At 42.7% G+C, this 12,538-nt stretch overlaps 1 protein-coding gene across 1 annotated transcript in view; it reads left to right on the top strand.

The window, feature by feature from the left end:
• Positions 1-12,538, top strand: part of bcas3 (BCAS3 microtubule associated cell migration factor) — a 308,857-nt gene that overhangs the window by 31,091 nt on the left and 265,228 nt on the right. The window contains exon 7 of the mRNA XM_007896549.2: positions 743-815. Coding sequence (XP_007894740.1) covers positions 743-815 — 73 coding nt within the window. The remainder of the gene's footprint in view (positions 1-742; positions 816-12,538) is intronic.

The raw sequence follows: 12,538 nt of genomic DNA, 5'->3' as shown, positions 1-12,538 counted from the left end.
TATGGTGCACAAGTGAAGTAAGCCTTAGAAGAAAACTTCAAAGGTCCTTGTACATCAAGTCTTTGACTTGTGCGGAAACATTAATAATGTTAATAAAAACAAATCCTCATTTCCTCATTAACTCGTTTATACCCGATCAACATGCATTTTCAGTTTCCGTGTTCCCTGGGAATAATTTCTGTTCTAATCGCTGCCTTTCCTGGCCCTTTTAGGAAAATGGGTAACGGGCTTTTTAGAGGCTGCTCCTTGTATTAATTGCTTAAAGCTGTTTTCATGATAATGTCTCTCCTAGGTACAGCCTTTCTCATTGAGCAGTTGATTCCACAGATACAGAATACTTGTAGTTCCATTGTTTTCTTTCACATTAAATTCACTCCCCTTGCCCAAAGCTAACTTCTGACGCAGCCTGTGACCGTTTGATCTTCGCAGTTTCTTCCCTCTTTTCGGTGTGGAAACCTTAGATTGCAGCTCAGCGAGCTGAGTACAGAACCCACAGGAAAGAATGTTTTCATTTTTTGACTTGGAAATATTTATATCATGATTTGATTGCAGGGTTACAGTTGTAATTCCATTAACATGCTTCCTGCCCTCTCAACTACATCTTCGTACTCCTAATGGACCGACCGGTGTGGGTGGGTGGCGGACTTAGGGAGAGAGAACTGGCAGACACTGAAGTGCTGACATATGTTGATAAAAGTCCCTCTTTGTTCTGAATTCTCTTTTTTTATGGTTTTATTCACAGGTCCTCAGAAAATTGATAATTTTGCTGAGAAAAGGCCGCTGCTTGGTGTGTGCAAAAATGCAGGATCAGCAGGGTGAGGAAAAAATACTCAAAAGAGTAAGACAGACACAGCATTGTCGGTGGGGGCGGGGGGGTGTGATGGACTTTCTTTTACTTGGGGCATAAAATACACACAATGCCAATGCAGATCGTCTTTGTGTTCAGAGGCGGTTAGGCTAGTAAGAGGTTTCCATACCTGAAGCTTCTGATGACGTCTCCAACGTCTCAGATATTATTAGCGTTATTGGAGAAATGCAGAAATAACAGCAACTTCCATATTGTGTGGTTGCTGTTGACGACTCTTTGTGCTATGTGCAGGAAGCCCCTTTAATGTCACTTTCTGCGGCTGTACGTATAAGTGCACTATAATTAAGAAGAGCTGCTAATGTCACTTAATTTGTGACACGCTCTAGATTGTAGGCATGTGCGTAGTAACATCGAAGGCTTCTGTTGACCCAAACGTTGACCCAAAGATTTGAAGCTGGGTGATCAGTGGCAGAAACCGGGAGTTGTGTGGTGTGGGTCCACAAGACACCAGAGCTACAAGCAAAGCTGCTAAAATGGAGGGAGTTATAACGGATTGCTCTTGATTTATACCAATAAATATTTAAGCAATGTTGTTAGTAAATTACAGTTGGCAACTTGATCGTTAGTCTCTGGATTAAGTTTAATGGAAGGGAGGAGGAAGAAATGACAGATATACTAGGCATCGCATGTATCTTTTATTTATTTTCCTTGTTTTACTTTAATTATAGCCCCTGTAAACTCTTGAGCTTTACCGGTCTTACCATCATAGTATCAACCACAACAAATTGCATTTAATAATAATATATTCCTTGCATTTGATATAGCGCTTTTCACATCTTCTCAACGTCTCAAAGTGCTTCACAGAATAGACTGTAAAGTCAATTGACCATATATTTGTGGGAGGAATTTATACATTTATTCACGTCAGGAGGGAATCTTAAGGCGCTGGACAGTCGAGAGTTTGACCTGAGCTGGGGGTTGGAATCCAGAGGGATGGTGGGCAAGGGGGGTGGGGGCAGGAGGATGACCAACAATATAATAATAATAATCCTTGCATTTGATACAGTGCTTTATCATGCCTTCGAGAGGTTTTTAAGATAAATAGGAGTGAAGCGGAGGAATTGAGATGGGGAGTTCCAGAGATTAGGGACATGAAAGCAAGGGCACTGATGGGTTAGGGAACCTGCATCACATCTGTGTTAGCTTTGTGTAAGGACCTTAAAAAGCAGATGTGTTGCTATTACAGAAGCTGCTAATATTCTACTCACACATCGCCTACAAGTTTTACTCACAAATCGCCCTGGGAAAATGTCTCTTCATTAAAAGTACATGTTTTCACTGGATCTTCATTATTCCTAAGCCACTTGTGTCTGTTTATATTAAGTGTTCTGCATTGTTTGTCTCCCAGTCGGCATGGCACGCAACATCAAAGTCCGGAACTAGTGGTTTGTAGACTTATAACCGAGTCAAACATGTGAGACTATTCCTATAGGAAATATGTAAGTCTGTACATATTATGCATTACAACTGAATCCAAATAAAACCAGAACTAGTTATCAAAGACATTTTATGCCTAAGAAGTGGATTTATGTTAGCCGGGCACAGTTGATTTGCAAATCGTTGCATCACATTCAATTTAATTGTTTCATTTGCAATTCAATCTGAACAAAAGCAAATATTTTATGGAAATGTGAGTTTAGACTTTTGACAGATGTTGGTGGTTTGGCAGAAATGTGCGGGTGCATTGATTGTACTTAAGTGTGTAGAGCATTAAAAACACGAGTAATTACAGAGAGATGGTTATGCTTGAATGTAGGATTTTGTCTTCAAATATTCTGCTTGGATCAGAGTAGAAAGGGTAAAAGGGAATGGAGGAATATATTTTATCTTTGCTTGGTTGATACGTGTTGGTGTACGAGAGCCAAAGGAGATTTCAGTGCAAATAAGCAAACAGTTGCGCCAATATTGTGGTTTTGTTTTTGTTAGCAGTTCTGTTGGATGTGCTGTTAGTATTTCCAAAGTGTGGCAATATCAACAGTCCTGACAAATTCATTAAATACATTTGGAAAAATATGCTTTTGCGCTTATTTGTGTGCGTGATTAACAGGACTGACATCACGCATGCCAAACCTTTGAGCGATGAACCTTTGTGAAGTATGCAGATCTTTGTTTGCTACGCCAGGATAAAAACATTTCTTTTGGTTACGAATGATTAATGTGGGATCGTTGAACGGAGAGATGAACTGAACCAACAGAATCAAAAATAAACCTTACATTTGATACGATGGCTTTCACGTCAGGAGGATGTCTCAAGGCACTTTATTTGATATTCAACAACAACAACTTGCACTTATATATAGCGCCCTCCACGCAGGGTAGCGTCTCAGAGCGCTTAACAGTGGCGGAGCCTGACTCCGAGCTGGGGGGGAGGGAGGAGATGGCCGTGAGCACCGTCCAAGAGGAAAGTTTTCAGGCGGGACTTGAAAGAGGGGAAAAAGGGGGCAAGGCGGAGGGATTGAGAGAGAATGTTCCAGAGTTTTGGGGTGTAGTGGCTGAAAGCACGACCTCCGATGGTGGGGAAGAGGGTGCAAGGGACGAGCAGGAGGCCGATGCCAGTCGAGCGGAGGCGCCGGTGGTGGATTGGGGAGTGAGGAGGTCGGAGAGGTAGGGAGGTGCCAGGGAGTGAAGGGATTTGAACACGAGAGTGAGGATCCTGAAGTCGATCCGTTCGGTGATGGGGAGCCAGTGGAGCCTGGGCCAGACCTGGTGAGATGTGGGGACGGAGTTTGGTCCGGTTCAGTATGCGGGCGGCAGAGTTTTGAATGAGCTGCATCTTTTGAAAGGCAGAGCTGGGGAGACCGGTGAGGAGTGCGTTGGAGTAATTCAAGCAGGAGGGTTTCGGCTACATTTGAGGTAAGATATGGTCGGAGGCCAGCAATGTAACGGAAATGGAAGAAGTCGGTCCTGGTCAGGGACCGGATGTGGGGGAAGAAGGATAGCTGGGGATCAAACTCCTAGGTTGCGCACTGGTTCGGTGAGTCTGAGGAGGGCCCAGGGAGGTTAAGGTGTTTAGATCCACAGCAGTGAAGACGTCGACGGGAGCCGAGGAGTATGGCTTCCGTCTTGTCCATATTCAGCTGCAGAAGGTTTACACTCATCCAGGCCCTGGCATCTGCCAGACAAGCCGAGAGAACATCGGCGGGCCTGGAGTTGGTACTGGAGGAGACAAAGTAGCTTTGTGAATAGATATATACTCTTAAAGTGTAATAACAGCGTTTTGTAGGCAGACACGGCAGCCAATTTACTCAACGTCTCACAACCAGCTGTAAAGTGAGTGAGCAATTTTATTTGGGGGATTGTTGTCCAGAACACTGGTAGAAACTCTTCTCTTTTAGAATAGCACCATGGAATATTTTGAACAGGCAGACGGGGCCTCGGGTTAACGTGAAATCCGAAGGACGCCATCGCCCAACAATGCGACATTCCCGCTAAGCTCTGCTCTGGAGTGTTAGCCTGTTAGTTCAAAGTCCTGTCGTAGGGCATGAAGAGATTGAAAGAGTCACAGCCTTCTGACTTGGAGAGAAGAATGGTACCAACTGTCATTGGATTAGAGTGTCCTCTGGCGTGTTCATGGAGCTGTGATTTGGAATCGTGATTAACTCCAGCAGCAGAAACCACCATCTGCTGATCCTGTGCAGATGTCCAGGCTGGAACTGAAGGAGGCAAGAGAGGCCAGAGAGAGAAGGCAAGGAAGGCGGTGGGAGAGAAGAACTGAATGCGAGTTGCAATGGGTGGGGAGTAGAAGCGGGGGCATTTTGGGAGGGGTGGGTCGGGGGCGGCAGCCAAAGCCACGTACGCCGAGACCGGAAGCAAAGCGATCAGCGGGAGCATTGTCAGCCTCTAGGAGGCCGATTGTTGCTTCGCAGAGAGTGAGGTGATCCTGAAAAATACCCTCATTGCTCACTCAAAGCTCCAGCAAAACTACCCGTGCAGTTTGGGTCAGATGTAGTGCAGTGCACAATAATACTTTATATACAATTTTAGGCAGTATTTGCACGACTGTGACTGAGAATATCATCTGACTAACAGATGACTTTTCCTTTGTTCCGCTCTTTGCTGAAGAAGATTGGTGGGTAACCTATCTTTTTTGACTGTTCGTGTCTGCCACCCTCCCATGATCTTCTATTCCACGGAACACACAGACCAGCTCAGTCTGACCCTTACCGTTGGCACAAGAATCATTGCGTGAAGCTCGAGTGCGTAAGAGCGAACATCTTTGCAAAAGGCTTTGCAAGTTTTTTCCTCTGCGTAAGATGGATCTGTGTCTTCCTGAGTTTGGAAAAACTTTGGGCTGCTGGATGCCAGCTGCTGGTTTCAGCTTGTATGTCAGCTCCAGGAAATGGATCCCTGATGGTCACGGCAGATGTGTCTGTGCCTCCCACTGGACCACAACATTTCGAGAATTTTGACAGCTTTTTGAAGGGAGGGTAATGAGACAAAGGCTTTCGAGATTAGTGGCATTTCACGAGCCAAGGTGCTGAATCATAGTCTGTGCTTACTGCGAGTCACAAGAATAACAAGCCCTGACCACTTTACTGGGAACTTAGAAGAGTTTCCAGATCACATTAGAGATTCAGGGTCTGCCAGCTCCTCATAAAGGACTTCAGTGGATGGATGGATAAGTCCAGTTCAAACACTTTAAGGAAAAACACCCGACATTATGGGATCACTGAGCTTGGTTGCTGGGGGGATTATTGGTGCTGGTTGCTTGGTGCCCAAATTGGAAAGTGCTTACGCTCACAGCGCTGACGTCAATTCACCTTGCTGCTTACAATCATACAACAGCTCGCATTCGTATAGCATCCTTCACGGGGGGGTAGTGACTTGGAGTGCCTTTTTTTTTTTAAAACACTTATTTAGTGCCATACACGTCGGCAGGACGTTTTAGAGCCAGCTGGGAGCTGAGGGAAGAAAAAGTGACCTCGAGAAGAAAGGTCTTAAGGTGGCTTTAAAATTGGGGAGGGAGAGGGTGAGGTGAAGGGACTCCCCACACACACACACAGACACACAAAAATGTGAGCAGAGATATGATGGGGGTGGAGGGAGTGGGAGGTCAGCGAAGAGACCAGTGATTGATTTCTGAACAGCTGGGATGATAATAATAATAATAATCATCATCCTTGCATTTGATATAGCGCTTTTCACGTCTTCTAGTGTGGGATGGCTGTAGAAAACCTTTCTGGATTTAGAGGTTATTGTAATAGTGCTTCATATCATATCAAGGCGTAGGCTGACATTTGTGTAGTATTGCATATTTCTGGGGCAGATATTTGTAGCACTTCAATATATCCAGCATGATTGAGGTTTTCTTAACATTGCTCACCCCATGGTGAGTACAACATTTGTAGTCCAGGAGTCCTGTAGCTCAGTGGTTAGAGGACTCGCCTGGCAAGCGAGAGACCTGGGTTTGATTCCTGGCAGGGCAAAACTTCACAAGTTTCCTTGCTCCACACACTTGATAATAATGCCTCAAGAAAAAAAAACAATAATAAAAATTGGTCACTTCGGTCCACGACTGTTTGTGGGGGACGCTGCTGTGCGCAATTGGCTGCCGTGATTCGCCCACAAATATACAGTCAATTCACTTTGCATTATATTCTGTGAAGCGCTTTGGGACGTCTCGAAGACGTGAAAAGGCGCTATTATCAAATGCAAGGATTATTATTACTTTTACAAGTGGTCACGATGGGAATCGAATTTAACCCGATAGAGAAGAGTTGTTTGTAAATCTCTCTAAACGAACAATGCATTTTTTCCAGTTCAATCACGGGATGAGTCACTCATTAAATCTCATAGTTGAAAAGTTTAGAATCCTGAATCAGTTACTTCAACTATGTCGTCAAATGTTCATGTGTCCAATTCAGCTGAGATGCTGCACTGAATGATGCCACGAGGCGAACTGTAGTGTGAGAAGCATTGTTCAGGTCGAGTGATAATTGTGTGTGTGATTAAAAGAAGCACCACAAGCTGATTATAGTAAACAGAGCCCTTATTATTGAACTCTTCTGCAATCTGCAGACTTTTAAAGCCTAACTTTGGTGTTGCTAACCACTTGTGGATTTTATCCAGTCTTTCTCGTGATGGTTTGCAATGCGGTCGCAACACTCTTTGTACCAATTCGGCTGCCGTGTTTTCCCACCAAATTCACACTTTGTTGTGTGTGCATTGAAGTATACTTTGAGGTGTCTTGACGATGTAATAAGGTCCCATAGCAAATGCAAAGTTCCTCAGAATTTGTTCATTTCATCGCTTCATTCCCTTAAAAGGTTCCGATAGGAGCTAAGAGTTCTTTAAATTACTACGTTCGTGACATTTTTTTCAATACAGTCAAAGCAGCATCTTTATTCAAGAAGCATTGTATGTAATATGCTATCATCTTTTGAAGGCTTTATTTAGCCTTTAAATTTATTATATAATCTGGTGTTTAGACATTTGGGGAGTCAATCCAATTAGCTTTCGGGCCAGATCGACTTACTAAAAGATAAGATACTACAACCAAAAGAAAGAAATCCCAGGTTATTAAATTGATTTGATTTTTATACCGTGTTCCGTTTCCTTTTGCCTTTAAATTCTGCATTTATTTACATGTGCTTGATTAACAACTTGATTCTGTAACTCATCAATCTCACTCAGTCTTGTACCACCGGTGCAGTGCTGTGTTGTGGCACGTTTTCTGATCTGTTAACACTCTTCTAAGCACCTCAGTCCAACCCAATCTATCAATCTTAGGGTTAATGCCTTTGTATTCTCCTTAAATCGTTCTCGAGGCGAGAGTGTGGACTACTGATTGATTCATCTAGGTGGTTGTGTTACATTCCGAGTGCTTCTTGGTTTAAGAGTGACTCAATTCATGTAGTGCTTTGATAGATTTTTACTAGATCTTTAATAGATTTTTTTTATATAGATAAATTGACGGCCAATCTTCCCACCTCATTTTTTTTACAATTCATTTCTTTTGGTGAATGTCGAGTTCCTTGTCTGTTTTCGTCAAAATAAGATGCTTTTTATATTAAAAAAAAACTTGTGTTGGCAGTCAGTCACTGAGTGCTGGAGTCGAACAGTGAAGTGAGTCTCTGGTTTGGAATGCCCCAAATTGCCAACAGTTGTGTGCTGTAAACAAAAGTGGCTTTTGCAGAGTATGTTGAGTTTTTGTCCAAGTGCATTCCTCCGACACCAAGCACTATTTGCATTTCTTTGCATTTGTTAAGGTGAAAGTCTGGCTTGCATTCCTGCACGTCCTACCGAAGTCAATGGTTAGAAGACCCGATCTCCTTGTTGACACCTTTGACCCTTGTCCGTGCAGTTTTACGGACGTGAGTTGGATTTGCTCCTCTTACATTGCGAGCTTCGAGAAACCAGCATCTGAAATGAGAAACGTTTCTGGAAAGTTCGTTACCGTGTCGCTCCGAAGGTGCCCGGCTTCTGATCTCACAGTCCGGCTTGCCCTTGATTGAGAAGTGGATCAACTTCTAAGCTCACCCTTATAGCACGGCCAAGATGAGAAATTTTTTATGCAAGTGTTTCAGGAACAAACCCAATAACGTGCTGTTCCCTGGTATCACCTCAAGTGATTTTAATGTGCATTCTCTTTCCATCTGACTGTTCCTGTGCCCTCTTCTGTCTCTCACCTGACAGTGCAGGTGTGGAGAATATCCTGGTGACTTTGGCAATCTTGCTGCTCTGATCAGCTGATGTGACATTTTGGGATGAGAACAAAGTGTTAGTTTTTTTTTCCAAAGATGAGGGAGTCTCTCATAAAGTCTCTCAGTTCCTTGGAGCTAATTCCTAAACCTAACTTCACTGTCAACCAATTATATTGAAGCCGTCTGATTCATGGCTAATGCATTAGAACATTAGGTAGACAGGCATTTGACGATATTTCGATTCCTCCTAAATTTGCCAGTTGGGCACCTCTACACAGATCAGCCTTTTTAGACATTTTTTGTATAATACAGCAGAATACTTATTCAGTACACAAGGTAAAGACTGTGTTCTTATATTCTTTTATACAGTCAGCTTATATATGTATATATACACTATAGTTAGTTCTTATTTTATACAGCCAGCTTATATATGTATAATATATATACACTGTAGTTAGTAGGGGAATTCTGAGGAACGGGACTTAAAATTAATAATAATAATAATAATCCTTGCATTTGATATAGCGCTTTTCACGTCGGGAGGACGTCCCAAAGCGCTTCACAGAACACACTAAAGCGAATTGACTGTATATTTGTGGGCGAACGCGGCAGCCAATTGCGCACAGCAATGTCCCACAGACAGTCATGGATTGAAAATGACCATTTTATTATTGTTTTTTGTTTTGGAGGGATTATTATTAGGCTCTGTGTGGAGTAAGGAAACTTGCCCAAGGTTTCGCCCTGACCTGCCTGGAATTGAACTCAGGTCTCTCACTTGCAAAGCGAGCGCTCTAATTACATGTGATCTAAGACTTGAGATGCTTGTAAGTTCTGAAAACTTCACAACAAGGGTTTGGAGGGCTTAAAAATAAATTACCTTCAAAGTCAGTGTGCAAAACAGCTTCAAACGGAATAGAATTATGTCCCGGTCTTACTTTAACACCACAGTTTAATACAGTGGGTTCTAACTGGCACAATCTTTAGAGACTTTTATCAGTTAACTTTACGATGATTTATGTCTTGGGCACGGCACATTTTCGTTGCTACTAGTCCATACCAGAGAGAGGACAAAGATGGTCTTGTAGCGGTTCAGTTCCTAGAAATTACATCCAGAAAGTGGCATAATAATTAATTTGAAAAGGAAACAGCTCTATAAAAGCAGAAACGTGTTTTCAATATGGGCTTTTAGGGAGGGTTCAGTTCAGTACAGTATAGCACAGTGAATAAGGGGAAGTTGATTTCTGGCACAGCTTTAGACATGGAACTGTGGTTGAACTTTTTACCCTAATTACACTCCTGCTAATGCCTGCAGTGATCTGGAATCAAAGTGGCCCTTCAGGCCTCGAAACGTCTCTCATGTGGTGAGTGTTTGTTGTGTGATGAGGTCGGGCAGAAAAGCGGAATATTGTGACAGGACTTCTTTTTTTTAAAAAAAAACTTCTCAGTTACCACCCACTTCACTTGTTGCCTACAAAAATAGATTAATTGTTTGCATCTGTGTGATTTTTCTTTTTGTCGTCCATTGAAATAACTATGATTAATCAGAGCGACGTGACCTTAAGAGCCACTTTGGCCTCAGCTATATTTTTTTCTGTCGCGGTATTTAAATAAATCGAGCCTTTCTGTGGATTTACAGCTTGAACCAGAATTCCGAGCTTTTAAAACGTAATGCGTGGAAATTCTAAGAGTTTATATTTGTTTTAATGAATTGTATTATTGTTCTGAAGTCCCGGGGTTGAATAAGAGTGAAGGAAGCATGTTGATTTACATCCACTGCCCTTCGCGTCGCCAAACCTCGGTTTGGATGTCAGACGGAGACAGATGGCGGAACGAGTTGGCCAAATCCTCTGGCTATTAAAGCTCCAATTGTAACAAATGTTGGAACTTCCGAGGTTTGAAAAGAGTGGCAAGTGTGCAACAAAGAGCAAGTGTGGACGTCTCGTGTATCTCCAACTGCGGTAGTGTAGTGCTATAAAACAGCGCACACAGCTTCTTTGGTACTGTAATTCATCAACTGGAGAGAAGAAATTTGCAGACCACGAGACTCGGGACCAGTACGTATTGCAGTCTTCTGGGTCAAATGACTGATCATCTCCTGTTGGACGCTTTCAAAAGGAAAACCTTCTTTGGAGAAGCAGAAAACGCAGTTAAGCATTGCTCAAATGTTTGTCAGTTGACGCTCAAACTCCAGTCCGTTGTGTAAGTCGGGTCCAGAGTCGAATTGAAGTTGGAGTTGTGTATCCGAAATCAACAACAGCCACCAAATTACATTTGTATAGCCCCCATAACACCTTATCATGTCGTTGAGACATCTCAAGGTGCCTCCCAGGATACATCTAATACGCTGGTGAAGAGGCTTGAATGAACTCTTCCTGTTACTATCTTCTGCCGGTTTAGTAACATTTCATGTCCTCCTCCACTTTGTTTCTGAGCCTCCTGATTTATTAATGTGGTTAGAGGATAAATCTGTCGCTAAGCAATGGGATTCTTTACCCTTGGCACCTGATAATGCGCACGGCCAACTAAATGGCAGGTTTCTGTTTCCTCCTCTTTCCACCCCCCCCTCCCCCCGTGTCTTTTCCTGGTTTACTCCTAATTACTCCAATGTGCATTTTGTGATCCAACGTAAGTCCTGCTAACCCAGCACCTGTGATCTCTGGGTGTTGGTTGGCAGGTGAGGTGCAGCTCCTCACTTTCCCCCTTTGTCCTGAAGGATTTCACAAGACAATTAGGGTGTCACCGTGTTCACAATAGGAATTCTTCCGAGTTCTGACAAGCCACTCTAAAGGACTCTAAAGCAAGAGTTTGAAGTGTTCGAATGCTAGCGGACCAGAAAATGCACTAGATAGCTACACAAGAGAACAGCAACAACTTGCATTTATATAGCACCTCTCATGCAGGTTAGCATCCCAGAGCGCTTAGACGGCAGTAAAGCATTAATTTCCCGACCCACAAGAATCGAGCTTAGCTTATTGTAGACTGGTAAACCATGATTGTGCAAGATTGGCTTGGATAAAGGAGGTGGTATGGCCTTAAAAGATACCTTCGATATGTTTTTTCTAACGGGAGGATATCAAAGCACAGGAAGCAACCTAACAGAGGTGAGGGTACCAAGCTTAAGTGCTAACAAATGGAGAGGAAAGTAACCCAAGCCTGTAAATTGTGTGGTTGCATTTGAATGATTGTGGTAACGAATATGAAGTTGTATTCCAGTTTCTTCACAGTTGGTTGGCAGGACCTTGGTTTTGATATATCCTAAAGCAGTGACATCCTTGCACACAGATCTGTAATTATTTCTGGTGCAAAGGATGTAACACCCACATTTGTTTCCCGTCTTCATTAGCTGTAGATACCAATGGATGGTTTTTGATTTGGGTGTTCCAGAGGCAGTGCTTGACAGCTGAAAGACACATGAACATAATTATGATGAAGTCTTAGTTTTAATGTTGAAGCATAGAGTCAAGACTATGGACCAGAGTGTAGGACAGGACTAAATTTCCAAACATGGGTCCAGAAGTGGTTAGTGACACCAAGTTTGCTGATTGTCGAGGGGGGAGGGAAGAGGAAACTCACTGCAGTTTCAAAGACTTTGAAACTGCAATGAATTTTGACGATTATAGATAGTACTTTTCTTTCTTACCCTTGGGATGAAGGTTGGGAGAAAAATACAACATTTCGAACATGGAAGGAACTTTTAAAAGACGCTTGTAAAACCCTAACACGTGGATTTTCATCAGCATAAAACATGACTGCCATTTTTCCCTGAGTTGTCGCACTTTTTAATTGTGGTATTGCACTAATGGTGCAAAATGAATCAAATAAAACGTATAGTCCAATTAAAAAAACACAAAAAAAAGACATATTCAGTGCCTTCTGACCTATTTTCATGTTGCAACTACCCAGGGACAGAATGTTAATTTGGTCTGGTTTAAATTTCCTAGTTTAAATCACAATGATACTTCCATTTTTTTTTAGTTTAATTATTTGCACATTTGATGACTGCTGATATTTCTGTCTCAAATGGCTA

Source organism: Callorhinchus milii, unplaced genomic scaffold, assembly GCF_018977255.1.
Source record: "Callorhinchus milii isolate IMCB2004 unplaced genomic scaffold, IMCB_Cmil_1.0 Scaffold10, whole genome shotgun sequence".
NCBI lineage: Eukaryota > Metazoa > Chordata > Chondrichthyes > Chimaeriformes > Callorhinchidae > Callorhinchus > Callorhinchus milii.
Note: the sequence above shows the minus strand (reverse complement) of the source record. Positions and strands in the feature narration are given on the sequence as shown.